The sequence below is a fragment of the Perca flavescens genome, chromosome 5, assembly GCF_004354835.1.
Source record: "Perca flavescens isolate YP-PL-M2 chromosome 5, PFLA_1.0, whole genome shotgun sequence".
Classification (NCBI taxonomy): Eukaryota; Metazoa; Chordata; class Actinopteri; order Perciformes; family Percidae; genus Perca; species Perca flavescens.
In genome coordinates, this window is record NC_041335.1 from 35,192,904 (window position 1) to 35,219,303 (window position 26,400).

At 38.2% G+C, this 26,400-nt stretch overlaps 1 protein-coding gene across 1 annotated transcript; it reads right to left on the bottom strand.

Annotated features, from left to right (window-relative positions):
- Positions 1-9,479: 9,479 nt before the first annotated feature.
- On the bottom strand, positions 9,480-26,377 carry adrb3a (adrenoceptor beta 3a). Its single transcript, XM_028578674.1, has 2 exons — positions 24,588-26,377; positions 9,480-9,644 (listed from the first exon to the last, which is right to left on the bottom strand). Exons 1-2 carry the CDS (start codon positions 25,889-25,891, stop codon positions 9,617-9,619), a joined length of 1,332 nt encoding a protein of 443 aa, XP_028434475.1. The 5' UTR covers positions 25,892-26,377; the 3' UTR covers positions 9,480-9,616.
- Positions 26,378-26,400: the final 23 nt, after the last annotated feature.

Consider the following 26,400-nt stretch of genomic DNA (forward strand, 5'->3'; position numbering starts at 1 on the left):
AGAGGATCTACAAACTTTCAACACTTCTTATTGTGGTAATCTATATATCTACAGATGTAAAAAATGCTTGAAAAAGCACATTTGTAGTGTATCAGTAACACACATATATATATATATATATATATATATATATATATATATATATATATATATATATATATATATATAGAAACTCAACAACTTTGCTACAACTTATTTGTAGCTTGTCAATAGTGTCTCTAAAATATTCTTAACCATTTACATCTACCACAAATCTCTAAGTCTATTAACAGCATCACTAAGGCATCAGTAACACTTTTACAACACATGTGATGTCATCAAGTAACTATCTGTAGGTATGCTTTGTGACTATCCAAATAAAGTGAAACACAAGTGAAACTTAGTCGACTGTTTATGGCTTATTGATCAACATGTTCAGTGTGTTCAGAAACTTTAGAAATAATCCATAGATGTGCCTTATGACTATACAAATAAATTGAAATGTAGTTGACTTGTTATTGCTTATCTACATCACATTAACAAAATGTCTACTTATCAAAAAGTTCAGTGCATTCACAACTTAGTAATAATCTATATGCCTATCAAAATAAAAATAAAACACAAGGGAAACTTTGTGGACTGTTTATGGCTTACTTCACATTTACATAATATCTGCTGATCAACATGTTCAGTACATTCACAAAGAACAAAAGATCACAGAATTGTATTGCCTGGTATATTGCCTGGTCTACCAAAATGTGCACATCTAATACAAAAACAGAGCCTCTAATACAAACAACGCACCGAATCATTGCTGAACATCATTTATGAAATTACAGAGCCTAATGCTGATCATTATGTTGAATGGTGGTTTCTGAAATTCCAGTATACTATGCAACACAAGTGTATATGTGTTCACCTCTACAAGTCACATTGGGAGGTTAGAAGAGGTTAGTAAAAGAGGAGGAGAGTATAAACTTTACAATGGCTAATATCTACAATTTGTCTCCATTCATGAATATCTTATGTCCTTAAAAAGTCTACTAAGGATTCCATGTTTATGTCTTTTGCCCAACCAGTAGGTCCATTCTATGAAGCAGAGCTGCCTTTTCAGAGACTTTTCTGTTCGGTTTCCACGCAACCGCCACTTCCTTCTTGTAGGTCTGCCATGCCCTCTCAATGTTCTGTGTGTGTAGTGCTACAGGTGTAGCTGGGTCTACGTAATTTTAACTGTGGTTGACCTTCACATGTCAGTATCCTTCCTGTGAAAGACTTGAATAATCTCTCCACTCATCACTTACTACCGTACTCTGAGGTTTTTTTATGTGCTTCTTGACAATAGGAACCAAGGTAGCCTTGTTCCTCCTCTTCACTAGACGAAGGACGGGTCGTCTGGAGTTGCCCCGTATCTCCAACATCCCAAATACCCAAGTATTTATCCTCCATGTGTTACCAAAGCTTCCTCTGGCATACTGAAATAAATTAATGTTTAAATATAATGAGAATTGAATAGAATTGAATGAACCATGTTGTTCGTACAGATTTGTAGATAATGTCGTCTTTTTTTCTGCGTGCAAATTTAGTGTTGATATTGCATATTTTGACTTGAAAGCTATAGAATAACTTAGCAACAGAATACATACCTTTCTTTTATGACAGAATTTGCTTTCATCAATGTGGATAAGGACATCAACTCCACCTATTCTCTGCCCTTTTTGCTTCCGATGCTTTCTCATGCTTTTAAGACAGATGTGCTGAAGTTTCTTTGCCATCCTTGAGAGTGTGGCACTACTATTAGAAATCCCATCTTGCAACATGTCCACTTGCCGCATACACAAACCTTGTGAAAATCTGGAAACATAATGTTAGACATTTGATTCATTATTGTGAAGACTGTTTATACATTTTTAAAACACGTTGCATGTTTTACAGGTAATTTAGCATTATGTGGCTAATTCTCAGTGGACATTATCCAGTTTGTGTGAGATCTTGTATAGTTTCAGTAAAGAAATTGAGAAAGGAAATGTACACCTTTATTTATCCACTCAAAACAGGTCAGTATATTTGTTAAATTCACAGTTTCTCGACTATGCTTTCAATCATCTATAGTTAAAAGCACAACCAAATTCCAGCAAGTCAATACCCTAAAATAGATAAGAAATATAGCTGCACCATGACAAATACAACACTGCAACACTCTCAATTTATTTGTATAGTCATAAGGCACATCTATGGATTATTTCTAGAGTTTATGAATATACTGAACATGTTGATCAGTAGATGTTTTGTTAATGTGAAGTAGATAAGCCATAACCAGTCAAATAAATTTCACTTTATTTGGATAGACATAAGGCATATCTATAGATTATTTCTAGAGTTTGTGAACGCACTGAACATGTTGATCAATAAGCCATAAACAGTCGACTAAGTTTCACTTGTGTTTCACTTTATTTGGATAGTCACAAAGCATACCTACAGATAGTTACTTGATGACATCACATGTGTTGTAAAAGTGTTACTGATGCCTTAGTGATGCTGTGTTAATAGACTTAGAGATTTGCGGTAGATGTAAATGGTTAAGAATATTTTAGAGACGCTATTGACAAGCTACAAATAAGTTGTAGCAAAGTTGTTGAGTATCTATATATATATATATATATATATATATATATATATATATATATATATATATATATATATATATATCATCATAACACACACACATATATATATATATATATATATATATATATATATATATATATATATATGTGTGTGTGTGTGTTACTGATACACTACAAATGTGCTTTTTCAAGCATTTTTTATATCTGTAGATATATAGATTATCACAATAAAAAGTGTTGAAAGTTTGTAGATCATCTACAGATTAATTGTTGAATGTCTACAGACATTCAGTTGAGAATATCTATAGACATTTGGTTATGGAAGTAAGATATTTTGTTGATAGTTTGTAGATCATCTACAGATAAATTGTTGAAAGTTTGCAGACATTCAGTTGAAAATGTCTACAGTCATTCAGTTATGGAAGTACAATAGTTTGTTGATAGTTTGTAGATCATCTACAGATTAATTGTTGAAGATCTGCAGACATTCAGTTGAGAAATGTACTGATAATCTGTTGATAGTTTGTAGAGCATCTACAGATTGACTATCTAAATAAAGTGTTACCCATTTGTTTAACAAGAGTGTCTACTTAATGTAAAATCAACATGAGCTGGACAGATTTTTTTGTATATTTGGGAAATTATTTTTCTTGAAATCAAAATGGAAATGCATTTGTCACATACACAATCACACGCCGTACAATGTGCAGTTAAATTCTTTGTTTCTTTGATTTTTTTGCTTTAATTGGGTTTCCCTGATTTCAGAATTCATGAAATATTTATTACAAACAATTAAAAAGAAAACAATGAAAAAAAAATAACTTGCAAGGACAACTGAGAACAGAGAAGGTGAATAAGTTGTTGGCAGGTTCGAGGAAAAGTAGTCTGGTTTTAGGACTTCGTAGCTGAGAGATTATCGATGCAGCTGTGAAATCTAGCTATCTTATTGCAGCATCAGAGCCATAGGCTACTCTGAGGTCGAGTTTGAAGGCTGCAGAGAAACTGCATGTACACCGACATCAGCCTAATAAGAAAACTCTGTGGCAGATAGGATTTGGGATCTTGCTGGAGTCAATTTCAATGGTCCGGGCCCACTTAAGATCAAATTGGGGCTGTAGGTGGTCTATGAACTAAAATGAGTTTGTCATCCGTGCTCTAGATTGTGGAATTGTATTCCTTTGTAATCTAAGTTTGCTGATGATGATACAAGATGTATACAGAGTAATATTGTGTACGTACATGTTCATCAAATCACACTCCAGGATACACTGAGGTTTTCTACAGCCGAGTGCTCTTCAGGTTATAACAAAAAAAACAAAGTGCCTGCATGTGCAGCCGGCTTCTGGGAAATAGAGCTTTTCATCTGGTGAAGAGAAGTGAAAAACATTTCATGGAGACAAAAAAGTAGCAGTGGGTCTCACAGTTATTGCAAACCAAAATCAAAGTAATCATCTTGCAGCTTGTATGTGGAAGAGGTTCTGTAGTCCACTATATGTAGCTGGTAATCACAAATCACTGCACTAGATGGCAGTAGATGGCCAAACCGGACAAGACTAACGTCTTGTCAATTAGCTGACCAGGAGTAATTTAAGAAAGAGCAGTTGAAGAAACACTTTTCCTCAGCCTGCTTCATCCACTTCACTCTGTGTTTTTTCTCAGAATACGGCTTTCAGAGAATCAGCAATTTGTGCAATGGTGTTATCATGCGAGAGATGTAATGTGTTGACAGCTGTCAGCAGAGTGTCTCTGCCCTTTCTTTGATGCATTTTTTTTCTTGTGTGATCAGTACAGACTGGTGATTGTATAGGGAAAAGTGCTTTTTATTTCATTCCAAGGGAGTGACAACAAAACATTTACCTTTCACTTCGATGGGCATGTTTTCCCTCCCACCGCTCTACATTATGGCTGCAGTTGAAATATCTGTGGGATGTCAGGTTATCTGTGTTTGCCCAGTTGTCCATTACAGTCAAGCAACAAAATGGGCCCAGAAAAATACAAAGGTAACAGCACAGAAGCCCTACAGTGGGGGTGGTAGCTCAGTCTGTAGGGAGTTGGTTTAGGAACCAGAGGGTCTCTGGTTCAAGTCCCAGTATGGATCAAAGTACAGGGTGTGAAAGATGCCATGTCACCTCTTGGGCACTGCCAAGCTGCCCAACTGTTCAGGGTGCTGGTCTAGCACTGGCAGCCCACTCACTCTGACATCTTTCCATTTGTGCCTGAATAGGTGTCTATTTCAGTTTGTTCCAACAAACAGAGTGTAAATTGTATAAATGTCAATAATCAATAAAAAGTATAAATTAATGATTCTATGAATTTAGACTGAGAAAAAGACTCATATTCTTATTTATCGATTAGTTGTCGACTATTAACCCTTGTGTTGTCTTCACCATCGTCCATGAACCTGTCATTCTGGGTCAAAATTGAAAAATGCGCTTTAAAAAAAGACATTTTCTGACATTTGTGTGGCTTTTTCTATGCTTTTTTTGGCGTTTTTTTTTTTCCTTTTTGTCCCTCTTTTCAACGCTTTTTTTATTCATGGTAAATAAACCTAATTTAAATGACATTTTACCTAATTTTTGAGCTTGAAAAACGCAGATATTAATTATTTTGACTAATAGAATAGTTAAGATCAGAGGATGTTGGGGGAATCACAGACTGGTTTATGTCAAAGTTTGGTCAGGATTCTCTTTTGAAACCATTTAAAATTTTTATAAAAAATGCTATGAAAAATTTTACAGTTTTCTGACATTTTTAGACCAAACAACTAATGGAGTAATAACTGTCACATCATGAGGCCATGGCAGCGGTTGTAAGATGGACCCAGTGTTATGTGTCCCAGTCACGCCACCATGTCACAAGGATGAATCCGTATTACTTTATCTAATTAAGGTTGACTGGACTGTTGACTCAATTATTTAAGGACTCCTAACTGGTGGGCTCTAAAGTCTAAATTTGGTCAAAGGACTTCTTTTTTTGATTGAGATGCCTCGTGTTCTGAAAATATCTGTCTGGCCTGAAGCAAAAACTCTCTTTAAGGACAAGTTGTTGGCACAGGAAAGCCTCGGCAGAAAAGTTTGGTTAAACAGAATACTATGTTTAAAGTCTCGCGTCTTTTTTGCATGTGCAATCAAGAGAAGAGAGAGACAAACATACGGCACACTTCAAAGTAGATCCAAGATTAAAAGCCTTTTAATCAAACACCAGTGTTTGATGGGACTGCCTTTGTCACGATTATTATAAAACGTCTTTTTTTTTATAAATAATTCCAGTAAAGCAAAAGGCATATATTGAGAGATAAAAAAACAGTTTGGACTGACGTTTTTAAAACATATTTGACAGCATGGTTTAATTTAATCAGCACTTTGTGTATGTTTTCTTGTTCTTATATTAGAAAGATAGAACAGAAAGCTCTAAAAACACAGTTCTCTGAACCAGAATGCTTGTAATTTCTTACCTGATAATCATCTCGCAATCCCTTACATTCATCTTGCCATCCCTGTTTTATGGGTGTAGAATGCAATAAATGAGGGTCCTTACAAGTATAGAATTACAAATGTGTGTGTGTGTGTGTGTGTGTGTGTGTGTGTGTGTGTATGTATGTGTGTGTGTGTGTGTGTGTGTGTGTGTGTGTGTGTGTGTGTGTGTGTGTGTGCAATTTGCCACATATTTTTATTGTTGTCCTATTATTGTCCTAGATTCGTCTAGGATTCTTCATCTTTTTTGCAAACTGGGGAATATTTGATTGCTTCAACCAATATGATAAACCAATGTTTGGGTTGTTAAATATTCATTTGGGTGCACTTGTGTGTTTCCTGTATTCATACTGTATCTTAATTGGTGGCGTCTGTTTTTATTTTTCCTACAAGTTTGGATTTGAATTCAACTCTGCTCTTTGAAAACATTGTAAAAGGAACGAGCTGATTTTTTTATTTTTTTTAACTTCAGCCAGGATAATTGCTTACACTCATTGCTGGAGAATGTTGAAGTAGTGACACAGCCCACCTAATGAGCCAACGTTGGTTGCAGTTTGTTTTCAAATGGCTTGTATTCATTCGGCACTCGGTTTATTTTTAAATCGTCAAAACCTTGAAAATTTCTACCATGACGTGATATAACAGCAGAGTCAGAGGTGACTGTGATTTCGGTGGGTGGAGGATTACACAAAATAAGAAACATGAAGTCATTTAGAATGGTCTCTTAAATTCATATTAGGCTGAACGATCGCTATTTCGATTTGAAAGAATGCGATAGCTAATCGGGAAGGCCGCGGTTAATTGAATCTGCAATAGTTAGTTGAATGTTTGTAACATTTGGTTTAACATGATTTATTCCTCTTTTTTATTATTATATTTACTGTTTTTGTTTAAGATAAATGCTGGAATAATGTTACAGATCACTAGTGATATCACACTGGAAATTCATATCTATGTTCCTCGCATAAAGATGTAGAGCATTGAATTGAATTGAAATAAAGTTATAGATGTCTCATTTTATAATGTTCCATGACATGTTTTATCTGTTACACAGACAGTATTGAACTTTAGCTAATTCAATAGTAATCGCAATATCTGGCGGAAAAATTTCAATTAGATGTTCTCCTTAAATCGTTCAGCCCTAGTTCATATCAACGACATTGCTCAGTGTTTATAGAGTAGTGGTTTGTAATGTGACTACCCCCTCCCCAGGGGTATGGATGGGTTTTAAAGTAAAATATAACAATTTTATTATCTCAGTGCTGTTTAAATTTCAACATAATGCACTCAGTTTTTTATGTTTTTTTACATTATTACGGCCTTTCTTTGCTACCACAGTGGTGAGTTGGCACACATAGGACACATGACAAACGTTGCACAGTTTCATAATATTTTATTTGTCATTGAAACGGATGATGTAATGTGGGTGATAACAAAAGACAAGGTGTCCCGATGTAACACAATAATGGATGAGGTGAAGGCAATGTTTCATCCATTAAGTCCATTATTTTATTTGGACATTTCAGAGTGTGTTGTTAAACTTATACCATGGCCGCTTACCAAAGGTCAACCCAATTCTCACCCCCAACTAGTCAAATACTGACGCTTGGTCAGTGGTCGCTCAGCGACAGATACCGACGCAAAAGGCACTAGGGCTGGGTATCGTCAGGGATCGATTTTATTCCCGATTTGACTTTATTCCAATTCAATTTTATTTTCGATTTGATATCAGTTAGGTTAGGAACATTTCAGTTAATATACCAATTTAGCTTGGGAATTAAAGAGATTCTGCAATTGTACAAGGTTCCCTCTAACCTGCCGCATTATTAAAAGTATCAATGAAAAACTGACCCCAAAGCAATTACATTAATACTTTTTATTTAACATAAACACACAATAAAGTGCCGCTCTACAGAGTCTACACTCAGTGAGTTTTGAGTGACATTTAATTTAGATATCCTAAAGTTAACAGTGGGACCCCTATGAAAATGGCCATGTTTTCCCTCACCAAAATGTAGGCTATCTTTGGAGGGTTATTAGGTAACCCCCTTCCCGGCACGGTAGCATGACATAGTCGGTACCAATGGTCTTTTAGTTTCATGTGATACAGACAAAGATTGGTTCTTGGATTTTATGAAACGATTTTGGATCAATCAAATGAAAATCGGAATATCGTTATTATTTTAAACCCAGCCCTAAAAGGCTCGACCGCGGCGCTGTAAGGTGACTGACTGAGATGCTAAAGGAGAATTTTTGACCAAGCGTTAGTTTTTGATGCGCTGGAAGTGAGACTGTTGCGAAGGTAGAGAGTTTACTGGTAGCATGTAGCAGGAGTGTTATGTATGGCCACCTGCAGTTGGTAATTATGTACCTTGCGCAGTAATTGGTAACACTTTACAATAAGGTACACAAAAAAATAGGTAGTTACTGTTTTTGAAAGGGTAGTTACCCTTTTTTAGAATAGTTACTGTTTTTCAGAAGGTTAGTTACCCTTTTTCAGAAGGGTAGCTACCCTTTTTCAAAAGGGTAACGAATGATTAGTTACCCTTTTTCAGAAGGGTAGTTACCCTTTTCAAAAAGGTAACGAATGATTAGTTACCCTTTTTCAGAAGGGTAGTTACTCTTTTTCAGAAGGGTAGTTACCCTTTTCAAAAAGGTAACGAATGATTAGTTACCCTTTTTCAGAAGGGTAGTTACCTTTTTCAGAAGGGTAACGAATGAAGGATAACTACCCTTTTGAAAACAGTAACTACCTATTTTTTTGTGTACCTTATTGTAAAGTGTTACCCAGTAATTTATAGTAATGGTTAACTGATGACCGGAATCATGTTTGAGTTGTCCTGATGTAAGATTTAAACAGCCAACCAATCGGAAATGAACCTGTTGCATAGCCATGGTATACCTTAACATAGACGAAGAGATTAAAGCAAGATAACTATTGTGTGGATGCAGAGTCTAGGCTCAAAAACAGACTGAAAACAGACACCGGTATTGTTGAATATATGAATGCACACAGCCCTTTGGTTTAGCTCCTTTTTTTACGCTGACAAGTCTGTGTCATGACAGTGAAGACAGCCATGCCAGAATCATAACCATGTAATAAGTTAAAAAAAAAATGCTACACATTCAGTGTATCAAAATAACTTACCAGATAATATACTGTAAAACATTAGTCCATGCTGTCATTTTTGAAACCACAGGCCACGTACACTGTGTCCAAAGGTCAACTGGAATGCATTTGAAACGTGCAGTTCAGGACACTTTGTTGTCACCTAATGTCAGTGAAGTGCTGAGCTGCCACAGTCTGTCTCCTGCCCATGGAGACGGTCACAGTGTTCCAGTCCAGACCAAATCAGCTGTTTGTCTTCAGTGGGTCACAGTCATCTCTTTGGGCTTAGCTACATTCAGCAAGGTTCATCAGGGCCGCCGGCTGTGCTTTTCTTCAGCCTGCCTTCCCTGCAGTTTGGTCTCAGCCTCCGCGGGGATCACACTAACGGCTGGGGAGCATAGTTTGCTGCAGTAGCTTGACTTTTCTACAGTTCATCCGTGCTTTTCCTGTAATGTGAAGCTGTTGCCCACAGTGACAAGATTCATCTGTCAGTGACTTGCATTTGCTTTTTTTTCACCCTATTTCTCCATTAAATTCTTAACAAATTTTCTATTTTTCTATTTCATTGGTTTTGTTTAACTAAAAAGACAACAACAAGACAACAACAACAATAACGGTTTGCTGTCTTACAGGTTTCTTCACCTTTACTTCGTTTTTTCTTGTTACTTCTTTCTAATTACAGAAAGTTATCTCAATGCACAGTTGCACTCTTTTATGCTTTTTTTTTTACCCTCAAAAAGACAGGAATTCTGATGCTATCACCTCCACATGTCTCCACAGGAAGACATAAACTACCTAGAACTGAGCTTCACAGAAATGTGTGTGTGTGTATGTGTGTGTGTGTGTGTGTGTGTGGAGGGGGGGTATGCAGGGAACAACTTACAATGTGGCTTCATCAGAATTCCCAGTTATGTTACTTAATTATTTTTACAATATGTAGAACGTTTAGTCTGTCTCTGTGATTTTAAGCCGATGCTTTTGGATGATTTAATGGAAAAAAAGACTCCAGCAAAAACACCATGTTACATATTCTGTTGAATCTCACATTCTCACATTCACGTAGGATTATTTTAAATTCCAAACCACAGACATCACTGGCACGTGTTCAACAGTCTCTGTTCGGGTTAAAAGAGCTAAGCTCATCATTGTTAAGGGGAACCTATCCATCATCTGGGACATGTGGGACATGTGTATTTTCTCTCTTTAAATCTGCTTGTCAAAGGGGAATGCAGTTAGAAAGCATTAAGTTAACATGATTTTTAAACGTTGAATAAATGTTAGGGACAGCCTCCGACATGCTATATATATATATATAAGTCATTGTCTCATTAAAATGCATGAGTTTTAGCTACTGTAAGTGTACAGTACCTGACAAACATACTACTGAGCGTAGAACCAGTGACAAAATTGTGCTGCAGATGATTTTACTTATCAAAAAGTATATGAAGTAGGGCCAGATGTTAAAAAAATTTATTCAATTACCAATATTGTGAATATTTTAGCAATCTTAAAATGAATCTCAATCCCATTTTCAAGTAGCCTCCATAGCCCGAATCACATATACTGTAAGTAAAATAAGAGCAGCTGGCTGCAACAACCAGACAGCTTCCCAGACATTAATCATTCCCCCTTTGAACAGTTTTTTCAAGCCATGTACAGCGCAAGTAATTTTTGGTAGAAAAAGAAAAGTCTATTTAAAGAGGAACAATACAGCTATGTCAGCAAACAACAGCCTTGTACCTGGAAAACATTTAAATGATCATGAGAAAAGGCGACAAAACCTTGGAAAAAGATGGTAGAAAGAAGGAAGTATAAGGCAAGAATAGGTCGAAAATGGTAATAAAAACTTCAAAAATAAATCTGTAGATAGAAGGAAGTCAACATTAGGGCGACAAAAGTGACAAAAACTTTTAGAAAAAAGAGAGAAAAACTTTGAAAAAGTTGGAAGAAAGGCAAGAATAGGTCAAAACAAGCGACAAATCCTTAAAAAAAAAAGGTGACAAACTTCAAAAACAGCGGCAAAAAAAAAAAAAAAAAAAAAAAAGCGAACAAACGACAGAAGTAACTAGCCTACAACCTTGTAACTGTACCCCCGAGTCCTCCAAAGTACCCCTAGGGGTACACGTACACCCATTTGAGAAACACTGCTTTAACCAACCAGTTAGCACACAATCCAGAAGTGTTAACTCATCATACTGACAACAGCAACAAGAGTTCCATGTATCACTGGGTAGATTTTAGATCAAATTGTTTCAAATTATTTCAAAGTGCAAGCCTTTTATAAGGTGTTTATAAGGAGTCCTATTGAATCAATGCATTACACCAGATATCTTTGACAGAGATACTGCAAAAAAAAATGTTTTACTTTTTTTTCAACGACTACAATGTTTTATCATGAATCCAACGTTATTAGCAGATAAAAACCAGCCTATATGTGAAAAAACCCACTTATCATAGGCTTGACCATTTCACAGTTGTAAACATAAACATTCTAAATGGCCCCATGTCGACTTCCTGTTGCAGTGTACCGGCGCGTTCATGCCACCTCGGAATAACAGGCACCGCCCCCGTGGTTACATTGTTTTTCCGACTGGCAGCGTTCACATGGTCGGGATGCGTGTTCTTCTTCTTCTGTTATATTGCCGTTTGGCATAACAACTTTTTGCATGACTGCCACCAACGGTTGGCAGTAGCCTAGAGCATCTTGTGGGTGAAAACATGGAGGCCACAATAACAAAAGATTTTCTGCTGTTTTCTTATACCAGGCTGTTGCCTAGCAATGGAATTCCATTGAAAAGGAAAGTTCTGTGGTCACTAAGGTAGCGTCCACATATACACATATAATCCTAAGGATTCACCATGCCACTTTAATGCCACAGCAATAAAACATGATTTATAAAATCATGGAACAATTATTATTATATCTTAATCATAATATCTTAATCGTAATCTTTATTTTTATTTTGAACATAAAATAACAATAAAATAAAATATAAAAACACAATGAGTGCGTAGCAACACAAAACAATATCTATTAAGTGTTACAAATAATATGTTCAATCTGTCCGAAAATGAGCGGGATGAAGCAGAAGCTTGTTATTCTATGTACTAAAAGGGTATGTATAAAGGCGTTAGGCTGCCCTACATGTTATTGTAGGCCCAGTTTATTATGCAACTTAATTACTTAAGATACTTAAGAAGGGTGTCACCATAGATATAGAACAACGTTCATCTATATCTCTCTGGGTGTCACTGATCCGTCTCTCTCTTAGTTAAGAGGTCCTTTGCTTAAAAAAGGTTGAAGACCCCTGTATTAGACGATCAGTTTAAATCAGGGGTCTTTTTTAAGCCAAGGACCCCTTAACTGAAAGAGAGATGGAGCAGGGACCCCCTATTACATATATTGTATAAAGTTGCATATTAAACTGGGCCTTCAAAAAACATGTAGGCCGGCCTAAAACCTTTATAAATACCTTTTTTTGCATAGAATATTAAGCTATTAAAATAGCCTAAAAATTGTTGATTGCACGATTTTATAAATCATGTTTTAATATTAAAAATACATGTGGCACAGTGAATCCTTAGGATTACCTGTATCTGTGGATGGCTACCTTAGTGACTACCTTATATAGGCCAGTAACCCTATCATCAGTGGGGATTTAAATTTGATAATATGTTAGATTTATGTTAAGACTTTTTCAATTTTGAAAAAAATTAAGACTAATTTTCACTTATATCTGATTTTTTTCCTCCACATTGACTCTGAGGACCCCTTAGGGGTCCTGGACCCCCTGTTGAAGATCCTTGGTTTAAATGGATTTAAATGGTTAAAATCATTCATCTCTAGCATTTAGACTATTGATATCTTGAATTATGCTGCTGTAATACACAGTCTTGATACTGACGTTGCTGGAGGGATAAGCATAAATAAGATCCAGTTAGGGTTTATTGCTTTTTTTTATCCGTCCAAACCGAAACAAATCAGATGGTATACTGTTCTCAAGTGTTTGCTGAACTCCCGGAGGCCACCATTTAAAGGCCGCGCTGCGGTGCGATTGTTCCTGATATCAGCCAGGCTTTTAAAAGGGAGTGTTAGAGGTTTCCCGCAGGTCACCACCACCATGTTTTGCTTCATCCTGCTGCTTGTTTCATGCTCTCTTAGGCCTGATCTCGCTCTAAGCTAACTAAATGCAGATAATGGAAGTTGGTGTGTGAGGTCGGAGGCACCATTAGCATACTCCAGAGAAAAGCCCAGATTTACAGGGTTCACAGCACAGGGCAAAAAGCATTAGTGCTCGCCGGCCCCTCTTAAAACACCGCCAAAACATCAGGTTGCTCTAATGTGCGCCTACGTTAGTTCTCACTGCAGCGTCTTAACTTATTACAGCAGCACTCGGGCCACTTTAAAATCACACGGAGCTTTAACCTGCAGTATATATTAGCAGCTCAGTCACAAGCTCTGCAGCAAATGTCTTTCACCAGTCCTCCACATTGCTATTTAACTTACCCTGCAAACGTAACCCTGCACAGTGAATCAAATACCTTCAAAAATGTCTTCCATATTTACTGCAGGGTTTGCTCTACCTTTTAATAATAATAGGCGCTGCGCCCAAGCAGTCGTTTTGGACACCCCCTAAGCCGAATGAAAAACTAAACTAAGGAAAACTAGTCTCGCATTGCCAGACCTTCCTCCACAGTGCTGCGGAGGAGCGTTTGGCAAGTCCACACAGCATTCCGGGATGGTGAGAAGAACGTGCTCTGGTTTATGTGGTTTTGGTGGAAGATGTGTACGTTCAAAAGTTGTTTTAGTCGTGCAACAGGGAACTCAGATTGGACAGATAGTCTAGCTAGCTGTCTGGATTTACCCTGCAGAGATCTGAGGAGCAGTTAACCACAGTCCTCAGAAATCCACCGGAGTTTAGAACGCCAACAAACAACAAAAGAAAGAGGAAGGAAATGGACATCGGCCGAAAAAGAGGGACACGCGGCAGAATTTCTGGCGGCAACAGAGCAATCCCAGAAGTGTAACGTCGTGGATATAGACTAAAGGAAAACTAAAAGACTTTTCTCAGATCTAATGGCTGTACTTGGCACCCAGTGGACTTCTTTAGCAAGTTTTGTCTTTAAGCTTTTTGAGTGTTATTAATTATTACGCTTAAGCTCTAGCTTTTCCAACGTTTTAGAGACATATATGGTAAAAATATGATGTGAAATCGCTCAGTATTGCGTTGAAAAAAATGTAACATTTTCTTAAGGAAGGACCCCTTAACCTCTGCCAAATACGTGGTCCTGAGTCTCCCACAAACCTGGGGAAAACACTGTACTGCATGTAATATTTTTACACTCTGTACTGCAATAACAAAGTGACCGCTAACACAGCTCTGGGAGACATGTCCTCAGCACTTTTTGAAATGGCCACTTCACTTTTTAAAAGCTTTTTAAAATAGTGACATCTGTTCTGACAAATCAAACACAGAAAACACAGATATGTGGAAAATGTTTTGAATGTGCAGAAAGTCTTGAACATGAGCTGAAATCTTGCTGAAACACATCTGACACATCTCCATTATCCACATCTGTGTGGGAAATTATATCTTCATATTTAGCCGCTATAATGACAGTGTGTTCCAGGAACACACTGTCACTTATAAACCTGAGATGACAGGATTATACACAACATGTCCTTTTTAGATTTGTCCTTGAATGAATATGTCCGAAATATTTACACGATCATTTGGAGTAATGAGCCACTTGTATTGAAATTAGCGAGTCAGTATTTATACTGGAAATAATATTCTCCACCTCCATCTCTCTGTGCTTTGTGTAATGTCTGCTTATTTGTGCCTTCTTTTTTTCTTTCTTTTTTAGCTCACCACAGTTGAAAGTTCACAAGCTGAGAATAAGAACATATATCCAAAAATGTACCATATTTATTTGTTTTTATATCATGAGATAATTATTTTGAGAACTACTAACTAGAGCTGCAAAGATTTAATTGATTAGTTGTCATCTATTAAACTAATTGCCAACTATATTCAATGTTTTCCCTGGCTTTGTGGAACACTTAGGTGCACGTATTTTGCGGGGGGGGGTTTAGGGGTCCTCCCTCAAATGCAATTTCCCCATACATTATGTGTCTCTGTGGGTTTTTCTGTCTCTTTGTAGTCGTGTTGTGTCTCTTTTTTTGTTTTCTTCGGGGTTGTTTTGGGTCTCTGTGGTCATTTGCCGTCTCTTTGTAGTCAGTTTGTGTCCCTTTGTGGTAGTTTTGCGTCATTTTGGACCATTATTATTTCCATATCTGTCTAAAATGTTGAAAAAGCTGGAGCAGATATTAAATAAACAACACTCCAAAAGCTTAAAGACAAAATTTGCTAAAAAAGTCCACTGAGGACTGACGACAATCATTAGATTCCAGCTCCTTAAAATGTGAACATTTTCTAGTTTCTTCTCTCCCCTGTGACAGTAAACTGAATATCTTTGAGTTGTGGACAAACAAGACATTTGAGGACGTCATCTTGGGCTTTGGGAAACACTGATCAAAATCTTTTACCAATTTTCAGCCTTTTTATAGACCAAACAACTAGGCCAAAAACCATTAATCGACAATGACAATAAGAGTGAGTTGTAGCCCTACTACCAACGACAAAGGAGTCCATGAAATGTATTTGCACTGCTTGTTGTGAGACATCAGACATTAACGGTGATTTCTTGTCCCTGTGCCAACTGTGTCTCCTGTTTGCGTGATTTCTTGTTAAAGTTTATCCTCGTAGTTTTTCTAGTTTGAAAAGTATTTTAGTGTGCATTTGATGGCCATGCAAGATATCTTTATTTCAGTTCTTAGAGCTGCTTTTCATTCATGTTGACAAGTCGTTTCCGGACGCGTGTCTCTTGATACTTTCATTGCGATGCACCGGCACAGCTGGGGCCCACAACCTGTTTCTTGTAGAGTAAGAGTTGATAATAATATTGTTCTGTGCTCTCACCACATCTATGTGTGGCTCCTGTACTGTAACTCTGCAGTAAGGAATGTTAGTCCCTGTGTCTGAGCTCCATTCTATTAGACTTTTCATTTCTGCTCCGCATTCACACTGCAATTTAGGTCACGACCTAGTTGGCTGCTGGCTCTTTGAAATAAAATGTTCCGCTCTGTGTTAGCTTAATTTTAGTGTTCTCAATCATGGATAAACTGTGCTAACAAAGTCCCTCCGCTCATAACACACAGCGATGCCTTTCAAATACATGGAGATTTTGTCTTAAATATCTCCATTACACTAATGTAGCAGCCTCCTGTTTTTACTTTAGAGCAGTATGACTGACAAGAGACTAGGCCTGGGTTGAAATAATCAATTCTCCAATTAAAATCGATCTTTGTTTGAGTGATCTGATTTGGATTACTGTCTGACTGTCATGTTAACTAAAAAGTACTTCAAACTAACTTTTAGAGGTCAGTTCTTAAAGGGAATTTAGCTTATTCACCGTAACCCCCAGAGTAAGACAAGTCCATACATACCCTTCTCATCTCCATTTCGTGCTGTAACGCTGCCTGACGGTTCCAGCATTAGCTTAGCCCAGCACAGATGCTGCAGGTAACTGGTTCCAACTAGCCTACTGCTCCAAATTGTGACAAAAGTGACAAAATAACGCCAACATGTTCCTATTTACATGTTGTGATTTGTATAGTCACAGCGTGTACAAAAAACAACGTAACATGAGACACAGCCGTCTTCTGACAGTAAACAAACTATATTCTCAGACAGGCTTGCTGCGAGCATATCACTCCGCCCAAGTACTATATTCTTCCGCCTGAGAATATAGTTCCCGGTTTGTTTACAGTTAGAAGACGGCTGTGTCTCATGTTACGTGGTTTTTTGTACACGCTGTGACTCTATAAATCACAACATGTAAATAGGAACATGTTGGCGTTATTTTGTCACTTATTCGGAGCAGTAGGATTGCTGGAACCATTCACCTGCATGTTCTGTGCTGGCCTGATGCCGCTGGAACCGTCAGACAGCCTTACAGCACGCACGGAGATGAGAAGGGTGTGTATGGACTTGTCTAACTGTGGGTTAGGGTGAATAAGCTAAATTCCCAATAAGTCGGCGTGTTCCTTTAATGTAAACATTAACCTGGTGCATTATAAAATATGTTTGAGGGTTGCTTCTTCTTGCTTGTACAATTTACAGCAGAGGTTCTCTGAGAATCACTTTTATATCCAAGCTAAATTGGTATTGTGACTGAAATTTCCTTAACCTAATTGATATGGAATGGAATCAGAAATGGAATCAAATCGAGACTGAATCGGCTAAATTACTCAATTCTGTGAAGAAAAGAAGTCATGCGGACTGCACAACTTGGGACATTTCCCCCCCACTTAAACTCTGGTGACCAAAAACATCTGGTAAAGATGAATTAGAAATGCTGTTGGGTAGAGGATCTGTGAATAAATGTGACTTGTCATATCACGCGGTGCATGCGTGACAGATGCTAAAGGCCGCTGTGGATGTTGATAAGGGCGGCAGTGATACACCTGCATGTATTTCCATGAAAACAAAGTAGTATAATGGCCGTTCTGTGCTGAGCAGTGCAGCAGCTCTTCCCTAGCAACCATTCATGTCTGTGGTTCATGTGCCTCGCTTTTTATCTGCTCCTGTGATATATCAGCTCTTGTTGCATGTTGTCCCAGGGTTTAGAGGAAATATGCTGTTCCATTGCTCTTTTGTGTTGCTAGTTACAAAGATGGTTGACATGGCTGACGCCAAGCAGAGGCCGGTAACAATTATTACATAATTGTCTAATCGCAATTTCTTTACCTCATCGTGGTTTCTTTGTTCAACTGCATTAGAGCTCAAACAGTGTTATTGTATATATGTATATGTATTTTTCCCCATTCAATTGTTCCATTGAAGTTCCAAAAATTGCTTATACAAAGCGTTTTAAGTCTGGAACCAAGCCAACCAGCTACGACAGGAATCATGAGCATAAAACATTTGATGCGGCGGAAACAATTTTTTGAAAACGACAATAGGTACAAGACTGAGGTAGCGTTCCAGGCAAAGTCACGACAAAGTTAGCTAGCGGCTACCTAACATTACCTAACGTTAGCTGATACTAGCGATTTCTAGTCGGCGACATATTTTGGGCTTCATTTAATAAACATAACCTGTAGTAGTACACAATCGTATGTAGGGCTGCAACTAACGATTATTTTTATAATCGATTAATCTGTTGATTATTTTTTCGATGAATCGGATGAAAAAAACAAAAGCATTGATTTACATCAACTCAATACATACATACTTGTTGTTTTAGTTAATAGTTGTGTAAAGGTAAGTAACCCAAACAGCAGATATGGACAAGACAGACAGACAGACAGACAGACACACACTTATTCATTAAATTATTACCATCATTGTAGTAAGTGCAAGTTAAGTTCATTTATACACCACACACTAATATATTTGTCAACAATAATTGATTTGGGGCAGATGGGACAAAGCACATAATATATACATGACAACAGATTATTAAAAAAGAAATTAATGGGCCAAAAAAGGCGAGTGAATAAAACCATGTCTTTAGTCTTGCAAACTGTACCACCCCTGCTTTATTACTGTTATTACCGAGCTAACGCTAGCTTGTCATGCTAGTCTGCTGGATAACGAGTAAACAGCAGCACCAGAAGAGCTACTGGATGGATAGATGGATGGAATTTATCGATTCGTTGTTGCAGCCCTATTCGTATGTGTATTGTTTTGATTACAATGTGCGGAATTACTTTACGTTGCCTATTTATGTCTATTTATTTCTATTTCTCACCGTTAATCAGCATCAACAGGGGTCGCCATTGTTGTTTATATGTGTGTGACGTCAAAAACCGTAACTGGGAGTACAACCATCTGGTACGAGATCATGGGTAGTAAGTTACGGGTTTGACTGCCATTCATGGGCACTTTCACCGTTAGAAGGTTGTGAAAACACGGGTTATGGGTTGCCTAGAACCCAGCGTCAGATGTAGACTTCAATGGTAGAAACTCGCTAGACATTCGCGGTTTCGCGAGTACGGTAAACATTTCCATGGTAACAGGGAGTTAGACCGAACGGAGACGTCGCTGTTACTCTTAGGATTGTGGGTAGCATAGTATTTCCTCATACGATTGCTAATAAAACATCTTTTTCTTAAAACAATGTTGATTTTATATGGACTTTTCACAACCTTGTTGCTTGTGGTCAGTCTACCTCTGATGTTTTGTACATTATGGCTGATAATCAAAATCCTGATAGAGAAAATCTATGGGATTTTTACTTCCGGAACCACACTATTGAGCTCTATTAATTGCTAACATTAGCCTAGGACCTAAGGGGTATGACTGTTGATGGTAATTGCTGATTTTGTTAAGATATGCCAAATTGTAATTGTATAAGTGATTATTGGTCGGACTGTTGAGCTAAAGCTATCCTAGCTAGCTGTCACTTGTTGTCACAGCAACTCCAAACATCCTGGGCGCAATATTACGAATCCCACTATGGCCACGCCAAGACCCGCCCTTCAATAGCATCACACACTACTATTGGCCAGGCGTCCATGCTTACATGTACAGGTCCTATCCCCTGACCAATCCCCTAACCCTAACTTTAACCACTCGTGGTGAAATGACTAACCCCAACCAATCAAGCTGCTTCGTAGGGCGGGTCTTGGCGTGGTCATAGTGGGATTCGTAACTTTGTGTGCAATACATTAAATCAGACTCAGTGGTGAGTGAAACCGAAGCAGAGGAACAGACACAGAGCTGTAGCACAGCCAAAGTAGACCACTTTTGAATTAATTAACTTTATCGGTTATCAAGCAAACAAAACACTGATACAGATAATCTGCAAACAGCCAAAGAAACGGCACAATAATCACCCAGGGACGATAATAGCTCTATCCTATACTCAAGCCAGAGAAATCAAACTTGCTTGTGTTTCTGGCCGAAATCTGCCCGACAAACCCACTTATTAAATAACCATCAACACCCCCCACCTTTTTTTTTTTTCAGAGGACTATATTTTTTTATTATGATTTAAAATGTTAGTTGTTGGCACTTGTCCCTATACACGTTCATAGCATCATAAAATTACAAGAGGGATACAGTTATTAAAAAAAAAGTATGTAAAAAAGAAGCCTTGATAATTTTGCTAATAGTGATGACTATTTTTTGTTGCTTCAAAAATGCCTCGTTGGGCAAAATGTTACTAATATCTGGGTCACATGTGATATGATATATGATATATAACCAAACGATATATCTTGGGATTCATTCAAAACTTTAATTTGTCTGAAAAAGTAATGAATAAATAAATATTTTTTAAATTTGATTTGATAGACAATTATACAGCAATTATTTCTGAGACAATTAATTGTACAAGCAACATTTGGAATTGTTACAGCTATAGCCAAGCATGGCATTATTGGCACTCAATGACTAACCACTTCAGCACTCCAGACTGAACCGGTTGTCATATTCCTTTATTAAACCTGCCTCCAAGCGGCGGCCCTCGCCAACGCCGGAGTCATTCTGCAGCGGCTGGTCTCACTTACTTTTGTAATCCAGTTCAAAGTGCAGGGTAAGCCCGCTGAGCCTTCCCCGTGGGCTGATTTACTACGGATCACACCACCAGGCTCCTTTTAAGGAAGACATTTATATGCTCCTAAATGTCTCCCGTTTTATAGCCCCATTGATAATGACTGTGAAATTCCACAGAGAGGATGTCATGTAAAGAGAAGAGAAGAATGATATATGTAGAGCAGAGTAAATATTTGAAATGAAACATCCCGTTGTAGAACTGGGCTGCTCATGGGAATTCACAATGCAAGGCAAGGGCTGCAGTGTAAGAGCTGTTTTTTGGGAAGATTTTATTATTCTCAAATTGAACTACTTGATTTTTATATTTCTGTGTGCATTACTCAAAGGGATGGATTTGAATCTTAATTGGAAACACTTTCAAACTCACTCACTCTGCATATGTTAATAGAAATTACACAATCTACAATTTAAATTTTGTGACAAGAAACAGCACTTAAAACCTTTAGTTATCACGCATGTCCAGACATCAACCAAACATGGTGATTACACATTATTTATGATAAGTTGTTACCTTACGTCAATGAATCAAGTAAAGTACATTCTTTGTCTTTTAAAACTGGGCTGCTGTAATAATATCTAGAATAAATGTTGCAACCAACAGAAAGCTTTCTGGGAATTTAATTTGAAATATTGTTGAATCTTTGACTTTTCACAATAAGTGATTCATTTATTAATATTGTATTAAAGTTTTAGGGGAAACAAGTTTACCAAATTCCAATTCTGAACACAAAATTCAATAATACAGCAAATATTTAAAATGAAATGCATAGGCGGAAATCACGGGAGTGTTGCGGGGGTCAGGTGGGTCAGGACCTAAAACCACGCTTTGTATTATAAATAATATAATTATATATACTTAAAATAATTGTGTAAGTAGGAAAACAATACGAACGCAATCGGAGTCCTCCAGTGGTTTAGTCCACTGCCTACTTTCCCCCTTTACGTCACCTTCAGCTGCCGTTGACGTTGAGTTTTGCCGACAAAAGGTGACTGTGAGCCGGGTACGGAGCACCGCGAGGTTACCGTTTTTCTTCAGCGGACGATGCAGTTGAGTTTAGCCGACAAAAGGTAACTGTCCTGCGGACGACGACTGTTAAGTTTAGACACCAAAAGGACTGGTTAAGATTAGAAAAAAAGATTGTGGTTTGGAAACACCGGCCCCCTTAAGTCACATGTGTCAAACTCAAGGCCTGTGGGCCAAACCCGGCCCCTCACAGATTTTGATCCAGCCCGCAAATCAATTTAGGTTCACAATAAATTTTGGCCCCGCCTATAGTTGTGCGCCAAACCAAAAAGACAGGAAACTGTTTTCAAACTGTAACTACCTGACACTCAAAGCAGAATTTGGCAGATTTGCCGACTTTGAGACTCAGTACCAGAAGCAGAGAGTTTTCATATTCAGGCTGTGACACAGGTTGCTGTTAGTCGGCTGTGTGGTAGCATGCTTTTAAAAATGTTATCATTGCTTTGCTTGGTTTGCCAAACTCTATGATGGCTAAGTTACTTTTTTTGGGCTTTATGTCAACAAAACTGTAAGTGAGGGTGTAATAATACAGTCAAAGATATTTGACTTTTTTCAAAATAATACATGTCAACAAACTACATGTCTGTCCCTTGATGTGATTCTTATTTTCCAGTGTGGCCCTTAGTGAAGTTGAGTTTGACACCCCTGCCTTAAGTAGTACATGCTACAATAATAATAACATTAAGGCTTTCCTCTGTGTTCACATATCCTATACAAGTAGTAAATGCTACAATTGGCTGTATTATTTGTGTCCCCTTCAAAAATTGCTTTTGAGAAATTTTATGTTCATTGTCCCCCCTCAACTGATGAAATTTACGCCCATGATTATATGTAAATGGAACAATTCTTACATTTTAGATAGCCAGCATTTACTTAAAAGATGGAACACTTTATTTTTTTACTCCTAATGATTACTACGTATCTTCCTGTGTTCTGCGACGGGCCCTCTGTCGACTTGCAGTGCTGTATTCCACCACGAGGGCATTCTGATTGGCTGTCAGTCTTGTAAACAGCCTCTCCAGTTATGGAGGAAGTCTTGTGTGTAAGTGATAACGATTTATCTACTGCAGGGTGTGTTGGGCAGGGCACACTGGGGCCCACTGACGGGCACAGAGACACACTAATATTTAGAAATGTCCTCAAACGTCACATGGCTCGGTGGTTTTACAAAACCACTTTACAGTCATCTTTGGGTCACTGTTTTTAGATAAAAGATAAACTATATTTACATTATGAAGGTTTCTATAAAATCCAAACTAATTCATTATATTGTTAACTATTGTTAAGTAGTGTGCTAAAACATACCAGTGATATTATTATTACAGTAACATCAGCTGGATCCAAAGATTGATTCAAGGTAACCGTGCAGTAACCAATACAGGAACAGTCCTCAAACGTTTATTGAATCATGCATAAATATCCAAATATTGAGTTTCACTTTTAGTTTTGGAAAGTTCTAGCAGCCCAACAGCAGCCAACATTTCAGAAATGATTTATTTTTCTGCACTGTTCTGCCCAATCTATTTTATAACAGCAGCACACAGATGTATTAGAACAAGTCCAAATATGGTTTTCTACTTTTAGTAAATGAACAGTGAAAACTACAGTTTTTTATGAAACCCAAAGTTTCAAAAATGTTTTTTTTTTTTTATGTTTCTGGCATTTTTTGTCGGATTTGTACTAGTGTGAAGGATCTGAAATATGAATAACGAGATTTATGTATGAAATATCTTTACACAGGTTTTTGCAAAAAAATAAAAAGAAATGTTATCTACAGTCTTTTGACTGTTTTTGATATTTAACGATATATAGTTTCTTGGATAGTTAATGTCTTTATTCTGGACTTACTGTATATCAAGGAAAGTTATATTCAGAATGCACAATACCAAGAGCATGTGTAGATGTATAGAGTTAAAACTTCCCAAACCAATAATGGATTATAATTTGGTAAAAGGCAAATATCTATCTATTTATAAGAAGAAAAAAAACTAACCTCAAACTTGTTTGAGATATGTTTGAAACTAGATTTCCCTGTAAATGAAAAAGCCTCTTTTTTACATGACTAATTATTATTTTCTATGATATTTTTCATTTTGTTTATTTAGTTGGCAGCTATTATTATTAAACTCTAACTACTACAACTTATATAAAACTGAATCAAGCTCACATGGGTTTTTTTGTCGTTGTCATTGTGACATGCAGTTGGTAACGGAAATTGTTTTGATTCTCCGTGACATCGATTCTACGCTGTAAGTCTTCACAGTTCTGCTTGAATGATCTGCTCCAATCTCACATGATAGACCACCGATGTAACACAGCACTATTAATAAGAACAAGATTCCAAACCAGTGGCCACGGTGAGTCACACACTCCCTGATATACCTCTCCGTGATCTCATAGAGATTCGATCAAAAGTCTGTGAGTTACACTCAAATAAGGTGCACTGAGATTGCATAATGTAGTATCATCTATAGTATTATAAAATGTATGTTATTTAATTATCTTATAAAAAAAAATTGAAAAAAGTTAAAATACTGAGTGTGAATTTCCTTTAGTGCACGTTAATGTTGTATTGTGGTTGTTCATGATGTCCAGGTGTATATTAGCTGTCAAAATTCTTCACTTCAATTTCTTTAAACAGGGTTTTCATTGTTTGTGTTTTTTAGGCCGTGGACATTTTGTAAAGCATTCATCATATGTAAAACACATTTGACTGTGTAGGTAAAATAAAGATAGGATAAGGGGACTTACAAATTGGATTCTGGCTCTGTTAAGTCACTGAACTGTATGCTGCCGTCACTTTTGCTGCTTCCAAGAGTACTGGCCAGACTCCCGCTGCCCTCAGTCTTACAGGTTGGAGACTTTTGGAAAGAGCCGGCCGTGCCTGACTCAGCCTGCCACAGAAAGCAGGAGCAGCGAGTCCGCAGCTCTTTGTAGAAATTATTGACCCACATGGTTGACAGCCACGGACAGCCCAGCAGGTTCTTGAACGCGGTTCGAAACTCTGGACTCCTGCAGTAGATGATAGGATTGAGGCCGGAGTTGATGTAACCCAGCCAGTTTAACAGTCGGAAGATCCTCTCGGAGGGAATGTCTCTTTCAAATGCGTTGATGATGTTGGCGACGAAAAACGGCAGCCAGCACACGGTGAAGGTCCCCATGATGATCCCCAAAGTCTTGAGGGCCTTGTGCTCTTTGACGAGCATCAGCCGCGACGGCCTCCGCTTGGCACTCTTTCTGCGCGCCGCGCTGCTGCTGCAGCCGCTGGAGCCTGCGCACGCCGTTTGCAGGACATTGTTGACGTGGGGGACGACTTGCACCTGCGCCGTTGGACAATCGTTCTGGAAACGCATGCGATTCTTGTCTATGAGCTGGACCTGCCGTGTGGCTATTAGAAAGACTTTGGCATACACAAATATCATTATGAGCAGTGGAATGTAAAAGGACACTATGGAAGAGATAATAGCAAAGACCCTGGTGGTCACAAAGTCACAGCACGTCGGGGTATCGTAGCACTTTTTCGCCACTATGTCGTCTTCGTCGTCCTTGACGCGCCAATCCCCATTCATAATTGGTACAAAGGAAATTAAAGCGGACAAAACCCACACTAAACAAACTATTACCCTGGCGCGCCACTTGTTGAGAAGAACCTTGTGCCGGAGCGGCCTCGTAATGGCTATGTACCGATCCACCGCTATGACGCAGAGCGTCTCGATGCTCGCCGTCACGCACAGGACGTCCACAGACGTCCAGAAGTTGCAGAAGGTGTCACTGAGCTGCCAGTTGCCCGTCACAACAATGGTGGCCCCAAGAGGCACCACGAGGACCCCCATGATGAGGTCGGCGCACGCCAGGGACATGATGAAAATGTTTGTCGTCGTCTGTAGCTGTGAAGTGCGAGCCACGGCGATGATGACCAGCAGGTTCCCCACCACTATAGTCAGTATGATGATGACCAGGACGATGAGGCTCCAGGGTCCCGCCGCTGGGTGGTACGGTTCGGTTCTGTTGATCACATAGGACGCTGAAGTGCTCAGGTTGACGTCCATTATCATAAGCCAAGGTTGTGTTTTTCAGGTCAAAGTTAACAAAACGGAAGAATCCGCACCTCTTTCCAAGTATCATAAATCTGCTCACGAAATCAAAGTTTTTTTTCTTTACGTTGCAGTTACTTGCTTACATTTCACAGCTTGGCAGTCTTGTTTGGCAGTGCTCAAAAGGCAGTTTCCATGTTTCCGGACGTGATTGCCCTGATGTGATTGTCAGTGGAAGTTCTTCTGGTGTAGGCAATGACAGCATGTTATCAAAAAAAAAGAAAAGAAAAAGAAGATGTATCCACAACCAAACTGTCGACAATGCTGCGACAATATTGGCCCACAGAGTTGCAGCACTTTTATGAATCCGGGAACATTAACATGAAGTGCGAAAAAAAATGTTTTTCAGAAGAAAATCCGCCCGTGTCCATTTAAAAAACACTGGGATCCACTGGGATCAGAGTAGTAGTTTCAGTGTGGACTGTTGGAGATCAACAACAGTGACGCCGTGGCAAGATCCACCAGAGTGC

Excerpts from the sequence above, each read along its gene's own strand:
- adrb3a (XM_028578674.1), bottom strand. The coding sequence starts at position 25,891 with ATGATAATGGACGTCAACCTGAGCACTTCAGCGTCCTATGTGATCAAC. Across the intron at positions 9,645-24,587 it reads ACAGAGCCAGAATCCAATTT|CTTCACATTACAGGAAAAGC; the intron begins GTAAGTCCCCTT and ends TGTGGGCAACAG.